This window comes from Chelonia mydas, chromosome 17, assembly GCF_015237465.2.
Source record: "Chelonia mydas isolate rCheMyd1 chromosome 17, rCheMyd1.pri.v2, whole genome shotgun sequence".
Lineage (NCBI taxonomy): Eukaryota > Metazoa > Chordata > Testudines > Cheloniidae > Chelonia > Chelonia mydas.
This window is the reverse complement of record NC_051257.2, coordinates 5,041,023-5,057,471: the sequence shown is the minus strand read 5'-3', so window position 1 is coordinate 5,057,471 and position 16,449 is coordinate 5,041,023. Positions and strand designations below refer to the sequence as shown.

At 43.6% G+C, this 16,449-nt stretch overlaps 1 protein-coding gene and 1 long non-coding RNA gene across 12 annotated transcripts in view; one reads left to right on the top strand and one right to left on the bottom strand.

Moving 5' to 3' along the window:
- Positions 1-16,449, bottom strand: part of GDPD1 (glycerophosphodiester phosphodiesterase domain containing 1) — a 45,111-nt gene that overhangs the window by 9,115 nt on the left and 19,547 nt on the right. For 5 of the 11 annotated variants that reach the window (XM_043531345.1, XM_043531346.1, XM_037880892.2 and 2 more), the window contains exons 3-9: positions 12,366-12,501; positions 11,800-11,845; positions 9,532-9,650; positions 4,774-4,863; positions 2,553-2,686; positions 1,286-1,345; positions 200-251 (exon numbers count right to left, since the gene is read on the bottom strand). In XM_043531345.1, the coding sequence (XP_043387280.1) occupies positions 200-251; positions 1,286-1,345; positions 2,553-2,686; positions 4,774-4,863; positions 9,532-9,650; positions 11,800-11,845; positions 12,366-12,501 (637 nt within the window). Of the gene's footprint in view, positions 1-199; positions 379-1,285; positions 1,346-2,552; positions 2,687-4,773; positions 4,864-9,531; positions 9,651-11,799; positions 11,846-12,365; positions 12,502-16,449 lie in introns of all 11 variants that reach the window. The other 6 variants (XM_043531341.1, XM_043531342.1, XM_037880895.2 and 3 more) reach the window with 4 other exon arrangements.
- LOC122463206 lies at positions 1,492-15,468 on the top strand. The gene is made up of 3 exons (XR_006286365.1): positions 1,492-1,718; positions 3,068-3,351; positions 15,409-15,468. It is a non-coding gene; the product is annotated as an uncharacterized LOC122463206 (long non-coding RNA).

Here is a 16,449-nt window from a genome sequence, read left to right as displayed (position 1 = left end):
TTGTACACACTGAGAACCCCTTCAGTTATTAGGAAGATCTGGCTGATATAAATTCTAACTGCCTTCAGTTCCTATCTTCAGGTCTAATTTTAGGAACAAGGGGAGTGGTAGTGAGAAGATGGAGTCAAACTTTTAAGAATATTAACAAAATACCATGTAACTATAAACCAGCTTGACTTCTCGTTTTATCACACTGTACCTGAATGCCTCGAGCAGTAAGGTGATCAAACAATGCTTTCCTCATTAACAATCTGCAGCAGGGAGAAAAAACTATTATTTTTACAGGACCCAAAGCATGCTAGGCATCTTAGACCATGGCGAATTCTCAACATCTGTATGTTCTGTGGCAACTGCTCCATGTCACACAGTTTCATGGCCCTGCAATGAGGAACTCTGCTTAAAAGCCCAAGTAATGAAAACTTCCAGCCTAGCTACAGCTAGGAAGCACAGAAAACAGCATTCCAAACTATTTGCATTAGGAGTGTATTTTTGTGATTCATTAACTCTTCTCTCCACAAACAAGCTCAACTCCAGGTAGGCATCCTCTTTTTAAAAAAGGGTCTTTTTTTCCTTTATAGCAGCACCACTCTACATCAGTGTCAGTGAAATATGAATTAAGGAGCACCACCATTAGGCAGGATTCTTATCTGATTTATACCCATAGAATAACCCTCTTTAGTCTCAAGAAGAACTTCATCCTTGATGCTAATAAACATGAAACTTTTCTGAAGTGACCTCCCATTAGACCAGATTGCCTATCAGAGATCTTTATTTGGGTTACAGAAGAAGTGAGAGACAAAAAAGACTTATTAGATCAAGTCCAACTTCTGCAACTTTTGGATTTAGTGACCCTGCAGAAGACATACATTAAACAGTATCTTTCAAGGTCCAGCAAAGCTGTATAGGATATCTTGTGAATACCATGAAATGGCCACATGAAGTAAGAGGCCAGATTTTGAACCCACTCACACCCATGTAAATTGAGAGTAACTCCACTAAAGTAAATAGAGTAATTCAAGATTATCTTATGGGTATAAGTGAGATAAGAATCTGCCAAGTGGCAGTGCTCCTTCATGCATATTTCACTGTATAAACCTACAAAAGATATTCCCCATGTGCTGCAGGAGATGCATACTGGCACTGCCTCAAACATACAAAATACCCAAATTTGGCAATATACAAAATATGGTTAATTTCATAATAGTAACTCTGTCCTAGTCACTTGAGGCAATAATCACAATGTATATAGAAAATGAAGTGTGCCAGGAAAATATTAAAGTCTTACACATCAGCAAGCCAGATAACAAATTTTTGGCTTCTCGTCATCTTCTCTGGTTCTTTCAGCCTAAGAAAAGAAAAAGGATCTTAAATTTACCTCAGCACAGAAAAGTGCCATTTCAAACTATGTTCAAGCAAAGGAAGTGTGCTGGATCAGTCTTGTGATTTCAGAAGCAGTTTCTCTGCACAAGAGTATGGGAAGAAGAATCTTCCTCTGGCTCTGAGACCAATTACTTGGATTGTGCCACATAGGAGAAATGTATTACTTTAGGTGGAAGGCAGGAGAGATGGAGACCTAGAGGCAATTTCAACTAATGGTTTGGGCAAAGGAATGAGAAATCAAGAGATCCTGAGATATAACACAAGCTCTGATATCATCATGCTTTCTGGCCTTCATTGGCTCACTTCCTCCCCATGTCAGTTTCCACATCTGATAAAAGGTAGGTAGATGGTGTCAGAATAATTTCTTTTTGCAGCACTGAAGAATGTATTACTATATAAATGCTAGATATTACTCTTTAGCTAACCTCAGCATAAGTGGTGTCTGCAAAGACAGCTGCTTTTCTCTGTGGGATGACAGATTAGGGACACTGCTGTAAACAGGAAATGTGCTGGGTGCACATAGTTGAACATAAACACATCCCACCGCTAACCACTAAAAAAAATTCAAGGATGTCACGTACACGTTTCTTAACTAAAGAATAGAAATTTAGCAAGATTTTTGCTTAGACATACACAAAAAAAACCCACATCAGAGAATACATGAATCTTCACCTGTTCTGGTAGAAATACTCTCTCTGAACAAAGATATTATCTTACATTTATATGGTGCCTTTTACCAAAAGCACTTTACCCAATAATTATATACAGTAATTATTTCTCTCACCTCTGAAAGGCAGATACCTCTCAGTTTTAATAGCACAGAGCAACACTACACAAACATTTAGGACAACAGGGGAAAAGCACACCTGAAAACAATTACCCAAACAGGCCTGGACACTGTAGTCAATCCCCTCTACTCTTGCTAGACATGGGCTGGAATCTTTAGATGTTTAAATGCACTGATTAAATACAGACTAAAAGGAACAGTGCCACATACCAGATCACTAACACCACTTATTTCATGGAAGTTTCCCATACAAATAATGCCCCCAAATTGACCCTATATAGCTGGAGAAATGTAACTAGATCAGTGTCCAAGATTGCTCGGACATTTTATTGCCTTGCTGTTATTTCACTGGAATGACAGCCTGATGAGTGTGTAAATCACTTACTTCAGGATGATTGAGGGCATAGGAATTTCTAAGAATTCCTCCCTGATGGGAATGAATGGCAGCAGACCAGTGTAAAACAAGCCAACAAGAAGCAGGACACGTTTCAAACAGAAAAGGATAGGAATATCAGCATTCTGTAAAAAACATGTAGGAAAATAATGAAAGTTATTTATCAGGTTGCTGAAACTTTTGTATCAAAACAATCTTCAGTGAATGAATGTGTTATAAAGTTTAGCATTTGTGCTTAAAGACATAAAACATCCAGCAGAGTTGCCAACTGTCCAAGTTCGCTGGGTCTAGCCTTGATTTGTGTAGTCCCAGCTAAAGTTGCAAGCAATTGGAAGAGGCAGTAGCTGCCGGAATTTCAAGCTGGGTCAAGGGGAGGGTTTCAAGAGAGCCAGCCATTGCCTATGATCTCCATCCCCTGCTTCTGTAATCTGGTAAAATTCTGGTGAAAACTACGACTACATTCTGGCACTAAGCACTTCCTGTGTCTCATATTTCCATTACCACAGAAGCTGTTCATGCACAAAGGGGCGCTGTTGAGCTTCAGATGAGCTGAGCACCCTTCCAGAAAACCAAAAGGGCAGAATCCAGGCACCACTGGCTGCCTACTGAGTGTGGTTTTGACGGACTCCAAAGCAGTTACCAGCCTGGGGAAGAGGGCTTTGGACAAGAGAAACCAGCTGCCATTCTAGCAATATCCAGCTCAGCTGTGACTGGGAAACAAAGACAATCAGAAAATAAAAGACACTGAGGAACAAGAGACAGCAGGATTCAGAGGACAGAAGTGAGAAAGGTAAGTGTCCTTACTCCTTCCCCACAATCTACTGCGTAGATTGATTTCTCTGCCCGCCCCACCAATTTTGTTTTCCTCCAGTATTATTGATCCTGTATCACAGATGTATGCAATAGTACTGTGCAGTGGGTAAATCTTGCTAAAAAACAAGCAAGCAGGCCAGGGGCTATCTACACCCAAAAGTTATACTGCTTTAACTATAAAGTGGTACAACTCTCCTATTGCAGACACAATCATACCAGTAGTAAAGGTGCTTGTAACTGATATAGCTTATTCCTGTACAGGGAAAGGAATAAGCCCTATTGGTATAAGGCATCTTTACACCAGTATAAGTGACTGTCTATATGAAAACTTAGTGCTTGGCAAGCTGGGGTGTAAATCAAACTCGCAGTAGCCTGCTGCACACTAAGTGTCACTGTGGACCCTGTTGCCGTGTTCTGTAGTGCACTATAAGTTACCCCACTTTGAAAAAGGAGTAGATTAAAGCACACTAGAGAACTTTTAGGGCACATCATTAGGGTTCACATGGACAGTTAGTGCACAGCAGGCTAGCGCAATGTAGATTAACACCCCAGCTTGCCAGGCACTGTTTGTACACACAAACCCTAACTGGACCCACACTAGGGGTGTTGTTCAACTTGAGCTACTTTCGGTAGAAAAATTATACTGCCAACAAAGTAGTTAAATTGGTGTAAAGACTGTGTCGATCAAGCCTAAGAATTCCTCCCACAAACAGCTTACAGCCTAAAGGCATAATACCCAGGACATTACAGTAAAGAACCGAATAGCGCAGAGACAGTTGTGGGTAGGCTTTATTACTTGAATGTTTTTTCACAGAGCAAGTGAGTCTTCACAAAACCTTTGAAGGAGAGTGAGTGCCCTTGGTACACCAAGCTGGAAGGCCATTGTTGAGACTAGCAGCACAAATTAAAGAGTGTAATAGGACAGCATGGAGTCAGGAGAGAACTTCAGTAAGATTTTAAGAATAGGATGGGGAGTGGGAAGAGATGTAGCAGTAAAGAGACTTGAAAGCGAGGAGGAGAATATTCAACTTGATGGAGAAAGACAGCCGAAGCCAGGAAAGAGGTCAGAGAAAGATGTGGAAGAAGAATGTTTGGGTCTTACTCTCAAGCATCAATTAAATACATTCATATGTACGAAAATTAACATAAGTTGTTATTTTAAAAAGTTAGGACAAAAAAGGAAGTGTCAATATTTAATTTAATTTATATTTTAATGTGTGGAAGAGTTAATACCATATTGCTACCACAGTTCTGACCACAGGTGAAAAACCTGGGTAAATGGCTAAATACACAGTATTTTTCTGTAAATGCTGAATCACTCAATCACCACACAGTAACAGACAGGAGAGTGTAAAGACACTGACCCTTTACTAGGTCATAGTTATTTCTTGGTGCTTACCTCTTTATGACACTTCTCCACAATCTCATAATTGACATTGCCCCACACTGTCAAATGTTCTCGTTTGTACTGGCTCACCAACTCTGAAACCTGTAATCAGTGATCAAAAAGCAGAATCCTGACATTAATTCACTGATACCACCCATTTGAGATATGTTTATTCTTCATCACTTGAAGAATTATTCATCGGGAGCTCAATATACTGCAATTTATTATAACAAAGAGTTCCTTCAGAAAAAAACAACTCTTCATATTCTCTCCCACCACTTTAACACAGTCACTTCTAGGATGGGATACAGCAGCTGTTCAGCACAGCATTTCAGGACAAGAGATAAAGAATACTGAGACATGGTGTTGTTGTTAGTGACTGTAAATAGAGCCCCTTCTAGGAACCAGCATCCTGGTCACTTAGGACATGCAAGGGCACTTGGTGTAGTTAGGGTAAGAGGGAGTTAGGTAGTTTGATTGTGTTTGGAAGCTTAATGGAGATCACTTGCCCCTGTAGGGAGTCTGATGAACTAATGAAGTAATTAGCTCATGAGCTGGACAGCTCAGAGAGGGAAGCAAGCAGTAGAAAAGGCTGAGCCAGGGAGCAGGAGGGAAGCCCCTTCTATCTGCTGCTACATTATGTTGTACCTGGAGCATAAGCAAGAAATAATAATAAAAACTCTTGATGAAGGTACCCTGGTGGAGCACATATGCTGTTTAAAAACCAGGAGGGCTTTACCAGCCAGCCATATTAGGGGTTTCCTCTCTTCTATGAAGTGCTGTTATCTTTACCTAAAAAACATACAGTACACAATATCTAGATGCCAGTGTCCACAACAGTCAGGACCTCCACATTGCATCTCATTTTAGAGATGCCTCTAGCAACATAGCAACCCCTTCCTATTGCCATGATGAGGCACAGGTTCAGTCCTGACTCAGGGGAAAAAACGATTAACTTTTTTCTTAACTGTTGTTCTTCAAGATGTGTTGTTCACATCCATTCCAATTAGGTGTGTGTGCGCCGCGTGCACAGTTGTCAGAAAGTTTTCCCTTCGCAGCTCCCATCAGGTCAGCTGCGGAGTTCCCTGGAGGGGCACCTTCATGGAGCTAAATATATGAGCCGGCCCCTGCTCAGTTGCTTCTCGCCGGCTACTCTGACAGAGGGATAGGGGGGTGGGTATTGGAATGGACACGAACAACACACCTTGAACAACAGTTACAAGAAGGTGAGCAACTATTTTTTCTTCTTCAAGTGCTTGTTCACATCAATTCCAATTAGGTGACTCCCAAGCTCCACCCCGGAGGTGGGGTTGGAGTTAAGGAACCCCTGATTGGAGCACTGCTCTGTGGAATGCTGCATCATCTCTGGCGTGCTGGATAATAGCATAATGAGAGGTGAACGTATGCCCCAAGGACCACGTTGCTGCCCTGCAAATTTCTTGCATCGGGACTTGGGCCAGGAACTCCATTGACGAGGCCTGTGTCCTCGTGGAATGTGCCGTAAGTGCCAGGGCTGGGATCTTGGCCAGCTTATAGCACGTGCGGATGCAGGACGTGATCCATGAAGATATTTTTGAGATGAGACCAGGAGTCCTTTCATCCGGTCTGCTACTGCTACAAACACCTGGTTTGACTGCCTGAATGGCTTAGTGCGCTCGATGTAGAATGCTAGTGCCCGCTGAACAGCCAATGAACGTAGCCTCTGTTCTCAATTACTGGCATGAGGATTAGGATAGAAGACACGTAGAAAAATGTCTTTGCTAGTATGGAAGTGACACACTACCTCGGGAAGAAAAGCTGCGTGAGGCCCGAGTCGCACCTTATCTTTGTGGAAGACTGCGTAGGGTGGATTGGAGGTAAGGGCCGTTAGCTCTGACGCTGTCCTGGCTGATGTGATGGCAACTGGGAAGGCTACCTTCCATGACAGAGAAGGGAGCAAGCCGCTAATGGTTCAAAAGTGGGCTCCATTAATTTGAAGAGGACCAGACTGAGGTCCCATGGTGGGACAGGCTGTCTAGTCTGAGGATGTAGGTGTTCCAGACCCATGAAGAAATGGCCTACCGTGGGGTTAGAAAATACAGATCTGCCAGATGCTCCAGGCTGGAAGGCTGAGATAGCAGCAAGATGTAACTTGATGGATGACGCTGCCAATCTGTGTTGTTTCAGGCACAGAAGGTACTCTAGAATGAGTGCTATAGACCCCTGTAGTGGAAGTATATGTTGCTGGGCACACCAGCAAGTGAACCTTTTCCACTTAGCTAGATATGTGATCCTAGTGGATGGTTTCCTACTGCCAAGTAGGACCTCCCTTACTGGTTCTGAGCACAGAAGCTCCATGGGGTTTAACCATGAAGCTTCCAGGCCATGAGATGGAGGGACTGGAGGTCTGGGGGGTAAAGGAGACCATGATCCTGAGTGATCAGATCGGAGGGCAGTGGTAAGTCGACTGGAGTGTCCACTGACAGTTCCAGGAGCGTGGTGTACCAGTGTTGTCGGGGCCACGCTAGGGCCACCAGATTTACTTCCACTCTGACCCTGCGGACCTTGAGAAGTACCTTGTGCACGAGAGGGATCAGGGGAAAGGCATACAGCAGGTGGCCTCCCCAGGGTAGCAGAAACGCATCTGTGATCAAGCCTGGGCTGTGCTTCTGGAAGGAGCAGAGTACTGGACACTTCCTGTTGCTCCTGGTGACGAACAGGTCAACCTGGGGAAACCCCCACCTTTGGAAGATGGAGTGTATGACGTCCGGACGGATGGACCACTCGTGATTGCAGAATGACCTGCTGAGGTGGACTGCTAGTTCATTCTGAGCTCCTGAGAGATAGGACACCTCCAGGTGAAAGGAATGGGCTATGCAGAACTCCCACAGCTGGTCGGCTTCCCGGCATATGGGGAAGAAACAGGCTCCACCCTGCTTGCTGATATAAAACATGGCAGCGGCGTTGTCCATCATCCCTGCCACGCACTGACCTCGTAGTCAGGCCTGAAAGGTTTGGCATGCTAACTGTACTACCCTGGGCTCCTTGATATTGATATGAAGGGGGAGCTTGTCCTGTGACCATAGGCCCTATATTTGGAGATCTCCCAAATGCGCACCCCAACCCAGAGCTGACGCATCCATTACCAGGGACACGGAGGGCTGGGGCTGTTGAATGGGACTCCTTCGCACACTGTCCGAGGGTCGAGCCACCATTGGAGGGACTCAAGTACTTGCTCTGGTACCGTGACCAATGAGTACAGGCTGTTGTGCCCCGGGCGGTAGGCCCAATCGAACCAGGCCTGGAGTGGCCCAAGCTTCAGTCTGGCATGGCGGACCACGTAAGTGCAGGCTGCCACATGGCCAAGGAGACTCAGGCATCCCCTTGCTGTAGTGGTCAGATATCGCCTGAGGTTTTGAATAATGTCTGTTATGGCTTGGGATCGGGTCTCTGGAAGGAACACCCTTGCCTGTACCGAGTCCAGCACCTCCCCGATGAATTCTATTCTTTGGGTCAGTGATAAGGTTGACTTGTTCAAATTAAGGAGGAGTCCCAGTCTCTTGAAAATGGATCTGACTAATCGGACTTGAGAATACCTGCTCCCTGGAGTACCCCCCGTAGTAGCCAGTTGTCGAGGTAGGAATTAATCCTCCGGCGGAAGGCTCCTACGACAGACATGCACTTGGTGAACACTTGGGGAGCTGCTGACCAGCCGAAGGGGAGGACCATGAACTGATAATGTTTTTGGTCGACCACAAACCGTAGAAATTATCTGTGTGCAGGTAGAATAGCTATGTGAAAGTATGCATCTTTCATGTCGAGAGCGGCTTACCAGTTGCCTGGATCCAGAGAAGGGATAATTGTACTTAGGGAGACTATGCAGAACTTCAACTTTATCATGAATTTGTTGAGCCCTTGCAAGTCTAGGATGGGTCTGAGACACCACCTTGGCTTTGGGGATTAGGAAATAATGGAATAGAATCCCTTGCCCCATAGCTCCTGAAGAACCTCCTCCACTGACCCTGCTGCGAGGAGCGCCTGCACCTCCTGGATAAGGAGTTGCTCGTGAGAAGGGTCCCTGAAGAGGGACGGGGTCCTGGTGGTCCGCAGCAGACTGTGAACGAAGGGCAGATTCCACAAGCAACTGCTTCAATAGGAAATCTTGCTCCTTTAGTTCTGGTGTAGAGAGCCCTGCAGATCTTGCATCTTTCTATCTGGTGCGCCTCCCACAGACATGAGTCGTGGGGGTTGCTCACTGGCATAGGCTTGGCTGCAGGTTCCGCAGGGTTTAAAAGCCTTAGGCTCACGGCATGCCCCCGAGCCCAAGGGAGGGTGGGATTTGGGAACCCCGCTCCCAAACCTCACTATATATACTAACAATTAAAACTAACCACAAATAAACTAAGCTAAACTAACTATATGAAAGAACGGTAAGAGAAGCACTTGCAAAGCAAGAGATCGCAGTTCCAACGACCATCACTGGAAGTAAGACGGAACTGAGGAGGGGCCGGGTCAGCAGGGTCACATATTGAGCGCCATGAACGCGCCACTCCAGGGGGCTCCACAGCCAACCCGACAGGAGCTGCTCCGGGATAACTTTCCGACAATTACGCACACACCTAATTGGAACTGACATGAACAAGTACTTGAAGAACACCACCTTCTACTGAATCATCAGTTCTACTTCCTGTAGTCTCTTATCCAAGTACAGATAAGATGTGACCTTTGCGCAATTTGATTCAATTACAACTCAAGGTGCTAGTTTTGGGCAGTAGGTACTGTGTCGTGCACCTTTTTAATCAGCACATTGTTGTTCACTTTGATGTCAATGTTGACTGGAGTATTTGGAAATGCCTCAAACACCTCCTTCAGCAGTGGAATGCGATTGTCTTCACCCTCACAGTGGCATTCTGGGAAAGCAAATGGAGTTGTGTCAGTGCTGTGATTTGCCTCTCAATATTTTGCAGTTAAAAGCAAATCTATAGAGCACTCAACATTTTGATCAAGGACCTAAAAGAAAAATAGTTCTGAAAAGCTAGCATACTCCTTGTACTGAGGGGAAAAAAACCCTGCAAACTATCTAGGTGAATCAAAATCATTATCAAGGTCAATCCTATGGTCCAGCTTACAGTGCAATATGCTACCCTTGGATGCTCATACTTGGGGGAACTATAGTAAACCCTCTTGGACCAGCATACTTGTATAGGAATCTGGCAAGCATATACAAATTTAGTTCTAATTTTTAATCTAGATATGTCAGGTGGCACATGGCAAGTATAAAAATCCATCCCATGAAAATGGTGTAGCAGTTTTGTATCACAGGATGATAATTTGTAGTGCTATTCTGCCCAGTAATGGTAAGAGGCCATTTTAAATTTCACATTTAAGGTCACTGAATGAGAAATATTTTTATTAAGTGGAACTAGAATGCATTTTTGTATTTTGCTGTCCAACTGTGTAGTATCATGATAGTGACTATGACATCAGTTCTCATTGCTAGAATCAGTGTCTACTATACCTATGTCTTACCTCTGGAAGTTGTTCCTCAAACTACCTATGTGCACGGGAATGGGGGAGACTTCCCCAGCAGGCACCCTGGCACACTGTTCTTGTAGGAGGGGCAATGTGGAATCCCTTCCACTGCAATGCTTTCTTTGATCCAAGATATTAAAAATTAGAATAGAACTTCTATCTCCAGTCTCCTCCTCTATCAAGAATGGTTTACATACAGTTCACACCAACTCTGCCATGATGCCAGAGTGTGGTTTGGATGACACATCCTATCCCAAAAGCTATTATGAATTGGTTGTCAATTAGCAGACCTCCAACACATGAAATTCAAAATAACTTAGAACAAAAAATAATGGTCATCATCATCAAAATTTCAATGCCCACCCTGTTCAAATCCTAAGTTAATGGTCATGGCCAACATACCCTCAACTTCCAACAGCTCCAACCTGCTAAATTTAATGGTTAATAGATAATGTTAAACAGAAGTTGGGACTGATAGAAAGAAGAATAGACAGGTATCATCTAGTTAAGAAAGTGTATTCTCTTCTTAAACTTTTATTTACTGGGGAAGCATTATCTAGTGGTTGGAGAAGGGAACAGGAGCCAGGAAATCCAGGTTTCAGTCCCACAGATGCTGTGTTACCTTGGGCAAGTCAGTTGACCTTTGTACCCTTATTTCCTCATTTGTAAAATAGGATAATTGTGACGTTTCACTTAGTGTTTTTTAAATGCTTTAAGATTCTTGATGGAAGTTTCAAATATGCCCAAGGTTATTCAAAACAACGTTGAGGACCATTAATACTAAATACAGATACTACTAAGTCTTTCAATTTAGCCCATTTGATAAAGTCTTCAGAGGCTTTGAGGTGGGGTAATTACTTTTAATTTGAATATGTCAACATGGTGAACATGATCTATTTAAGTAGCAGCCTGAGAACGAGCAGCTTGTTTTCATGAGGAATATGTTCACCATTTTATATGCTTTCCTCCTCTCACAGCTATATTGGTGCTTCTTTTAAACCCATTAACAGAACAACTCACTCTCTCCATTCCTTCTGCTAAAAATGCATTTGTGTCAGCCAGAATATTGCAGAAGTCTCTACCAGAACAGCGTAGTAGATCCAAAAAGTCTCTTGAAGTCACAAGCAGATAGCACACTAGCCAAATGCCATGAGTTGGAAAGAGAAAAACCATCCCCCCCGCCGTATCAGGGATCATGAATCAACAATCTTAAAAGAAATCACAGGGGAATTGGAAAGTGGATGTACTTACTGCATGCAAGTAACTGAACAGGAAAATCTCTCTCCCGAGTAAACATCTTAAATTAAACCACTACCCACTGATGTGGAACATATCAATCTGACCTTAGTAACCAAAAGAGCTTTAAAAAACAATTTTTTTTTAATCAAGGCAGATGATTAAAACAAATAATCTTCTATTCCATTTTCCAGAATAAGAACTATGCTATTGTTAATTCATGGAAAAATATTATAAATGCTGTTGCAATTTAAAATGATAGGTTTACCTACAAAGAAACAAAAAGATTACCTTTCTGAAAGGTGACATCCAATTTGCAGAGATATGGTGGGAGTTCCTTTAAAAAAAACAAAAATGAAAATTAGCATAAATACACAAATACCGTCACTGTTTTTCTTGAAACACATGGTGCATAACAAATTTCAAGGCATAAATCATATAAACATTGATTATCTTGAAAAGATAACTAACATTTTGTATATATTTATAAGGTCTCTTTGCCGCTGTATTAAAAATGGTTTTGCGAGTTGTTTGCACAATGACACAAAGCAGAACGAATATTCTTAGAGCTACCCTAGCAGAGACTGAATAAACCAAAGCATGATTTTGAAATTTTTATTTAAGACTTTGGTAATTCAATTAAAATGTTATTGAAAAATGCTTTTTGCAAGAGATGTGTTTTTAAAACAATGGCTCAGTACTTAGATATTGAAGGACACACTACAAATCTAAGACACACACTTTGGAAATCACAAGTGCAGTGTCCTTTGCTTCCTTCCCTAGCCTGATGTCTTAAAGCAATATATATCTGTTGTCTATTTTTTAACCATTAGTTTTTTAAATTTTCTTAAACTTACCGCGTACTTGAGGTCAGATATACTGACGTCAACTCCAGTTGCTCTCTTCAGATTCTCATCATGTGATACCACTACTTGTTCGTCTTTCGTCAGATGGCAATCTAGCTCCAACATATCTGTCCCCACATTAACTGCACTGCAGCAAGCCAGAAAACAGTCTTGAACCACATACCACATAGTTGTGTGCCATACACAACTAATTTATAAACACATAAACTTTTATTCAGTGAACTTGGTCCTGGTGAAACCAAGAGACTTTAAATTACTTACATATATTTGAAGCTGGGGAACAGCAAAGTTAACAACTGGCATAAGAACAGTGTCAAAATCAGTGCAAAGCTGGGATTTGAACTTGGAAGTGCCTGACTCCCTGGCCTCTGTGCAGATCACGTATTTTTTCCCCCTGTACTGTCTAAGCCTCAACACACAGGCTTGCTAATCTCTCTCAACCCAGAGGTACCAATTATAAGGGTGATAGGGTACTTCACTCTCCATGGTCACAGTTTAATAATTTTGGCATTTGATACCTTCTAGCCTCAGCATATTTACTGTTAGGAAAATTATAAATTTAAACTCTCTTTAATGAAAATTATTTGAACGGCATACAATTTTCTTTTAAAGATTTTTTTAAAGTGTTAAAAAATGTCTTTAAATGACATACAAGAGACAGCTAAAAAAATATTGAACACTTCAGTACTGTGATTCTTTTCTTTTTAAAAAGCTTGTCTGATTTAAGTTAGCAGGGACTGGATGGCTCAGGGAATTAGCAAAGGGACATACAGCCTTGCACCTTTTGGATACTGGCCCAAATGCAGCTCAGGTTAGTACTGAACAAAAGCTGTTACCATCTGAGAAGTCCCAGGTGACCTATGAGATCACCAAACTCCACAATCAAGTCACTAGTGCACAGGAGCCCACACCACAGAAACCAATTCCATAACTGACATTTGATAGTCTCAGTTGAGAGGCAAAGGACTAAACAAACCCAGGAGATTAAATTTCCCCTGTATGCCTATAGTGGGTGCCTGTAGGAAATGGTTGATGGACATTTTCTTTGTGAAGGGAAAGGTGGAAGAATGGAGAAGCCTGATGAGTATTAATTTAAAACAAAAAACCACAAAATTTAAGTTAGTTTAACTTGATACATCCGTTTATGTTTACAGTTTTATTTCACTTAAATTGAAAAAAAAAATCCAGAATTAGATTCGAGAGTCTAAATTCTACATGTAAAATCAATTAGAGCAGATTGGTCAGGAATAATTTGCAGTATATTATTAAGATTTATAAATTAAGCCTCTGAAACCAGTTTGTAAAAAAGGTCAATCACTAACTTTTAAAGCTGTGAATATCACTTCCTGGGAAGATATGACCTCATTTTACCACCATCAACAAGAAGTCAAATGTTAAGTAGTGACAAGTACACACATTACGTAATGCCTCTTCAAGGATCTAAAATTACTAGGGATGTGGATACAGTAAGGACTCTAATCTGTTTGTTTCCTGCTTTGTGAGAAAGCCCTGGTCTACACTAGGACTTTAGGTTGAATTTAGCAGCGTTAAATCGATGTAAACCTGCACCCATCCACACGATGAAGCCCTTTATTTCGACTTAAAGGGCTCTTAAAATCGATTTCCTTACTCCACCCCTGACAAGTGGATTAGCGCTTAAATCAGCCTTGCCGGGTCGAATTTGGGGTACTGTGGACACAATTTGACGGTATTGGCCTCCGGGAGCTATCCCAGAGTGCTCCATTGTGACCGCTCTGGACAGCACTCTCAACTCAGATGCACTGGCCAGGTAGACAGAAAGAGAACCGCGAACTTTTGAATCTCATTTCCTGTTTGGCCAGCGTGGTAAGCTGCAGGTGACCATGCAGAGCTCATCAGCAGAGGTGACCATGATGGAGTCGCAGAATCGCAAAAGAGCTCCAGCATGGACTGAACGGGAGGTACGGGATCTGATCGCTGTATTGGGAGAGGAATCCGTGCTATCAGAACTCCGTTCCAGTTTTCGAAATGCCAAAACCTTTGTCAAAATCTCCCAGGGCATGAAGGACAGAGGCCATAACAGGGACCCGAAACAGTGCCGCGTGAAGCTTAAGGAGCTGAGGCAAGCCTACCAGAAAACCAGAGAGGCGAACGGCCGCTCCGGGTCAGAGCCCCAAACAGGCCGCTTCTATGATTAGCTGCATGCCATTTTAGGGGGTTCAGCCACCACTACCCCAGCCGTGTTGTTTGACTCCTTCAATGGAGATGGAGGCAACACAGAAGCAGGTTTTGGGGACGAAGAAGAAGATGATGATGATGAGGTTGTAGATAGCTCACAGCAAGCAAACGGAGAAACCGGTTTTCCCGACAGCCAGGAACTGTTTCTCACCCTGGACCTGGAGCCAGTACCCCCCAAACCCACCCAAGGCTGCTTCCTGGACCCGGCAGGCAGAGAAGGGACCTCCGGTGAGTGTACCTTTTAAAATACTATACATGGTTTAAAAGCAAGCATGTGAAAGGATTACTTTGCCCTGGCATTCGCGGCTCTCCTGGATGTACTCCCAAAGCCTTTGCAAAAGGTTTCTGGGGAGGGCAGCCTTATTGCGTCCTTCATGGTAGGACACTTTACCTCTCCAGGCCAGTAACACGTACTCAGGAATCATTGTACAACAAAGCATTGCAGTGTATGTTTGCTGGCGTTCAAACAACATCTGTTCTTTATCTCTCTGTGTTATCCTCAGGAGAGTGAGATATCATTCATGGTCACCTGGTTGAAATAGGGTGCTTTTCTTCAGGGGACACTCAGAGGAGCCCATTCCTGCTGGGCTGTTTGCCTGTGGCTGAACAGAAATGTTCCCCGCTGTTAGCCACGGGGAGGGGGGAGGGTTGAGGGGGTAGCCACGTGGTGGGGGAAGGCAAAATGCGACCTTGTAATGAAAGCACATGTGCTACGTATGTAATGTTAACAGCAAGATTTACCCTGAAAGACTGTAGCCACTGTTTTATAAAATGTGTCTTTTTAAATACCACTGTCCCTTTTTTTTCCCTCCACCAGCTGCATGTGTTTCAATGATCACAGAATCTTCTCCTTCCCAGAGGCTAGTGAAGATTAGAAAGAAAAAAAAATGCACTCGTGATGAAATGTTCTCTGAGCTCATGCTGTCCTCCCACACTGACAGAGCACAGACGAATGCGTGGAGGCAAATAATGTCAGAGTGCAGGAAAGCACAATATGACCGGGAGGAGAGGTGGCGGGCTGAAGAGAGTAAGTGGTGGGCTGAAGACAGGGCTGAAGCTCAAATGTGGAGGCAGCGTGATGAGAGGAGGCAGGATTCAATGCTGAGGCTGCTGGAGGACCAAACCAGTATGCTCCAGTGTATGGTTGAACTGCAGCAAAGGCAGCTGGAGCACAGACTGCCACTACAGCCCCTGTGTAACCAACCGACCTCCTCCCCAAGTTCCATAGCCTCCACACCCAGACGCCCAAGAACGCGGTGGGGGGGCCACCAGCCAACCAGCCACTCCGCCACAGAGGATTGCCCAAAAAAAAGAAGGCTGGCATTCAATAAATTTTAAAGTTGTAAACTTTTAAAGTGCTGTGTGGCATTTTCCTTCCCTCCTCCACCACCCCTCCTGGGCTACCTTGGTAGTCATCCCCCTATCTGTGTGATGAATGAATAAGGAATGCATGAATGTGAAGCAACAATGACTTTATTGCCTCTGCAAGCGGTGATCGAAGGGAGGAGGGGAGGGTGGTTAGCTTACAGGCAAGTAGAGTGAACTAAGGGGCGGGGGGTTTCATCAAGGAGAAACAAAGAACTTTCACACCGTAGTCTGGTCAGTCATGAAACTGGTTTTCAAAGCTTCTCTGATGCGTACTGCGCCCTCCTGTGCTCTTCTAACCGCCCTGGTGTCTGGCTGCGCGTCATCAGCAGCCAGGCAATTTGCCTCAACCTCCCACCCCGCCATAAACGTCTCCCCCTTACTCCCACAGATATTGTGGAGCACACAGCAAGCAGTAATAACAGTGGGAATATTGGTTTCGCTGAGGTCTAAGCGAGTCAGTAAACTGCGCCAGCGCGCCTTTAAACGTCCA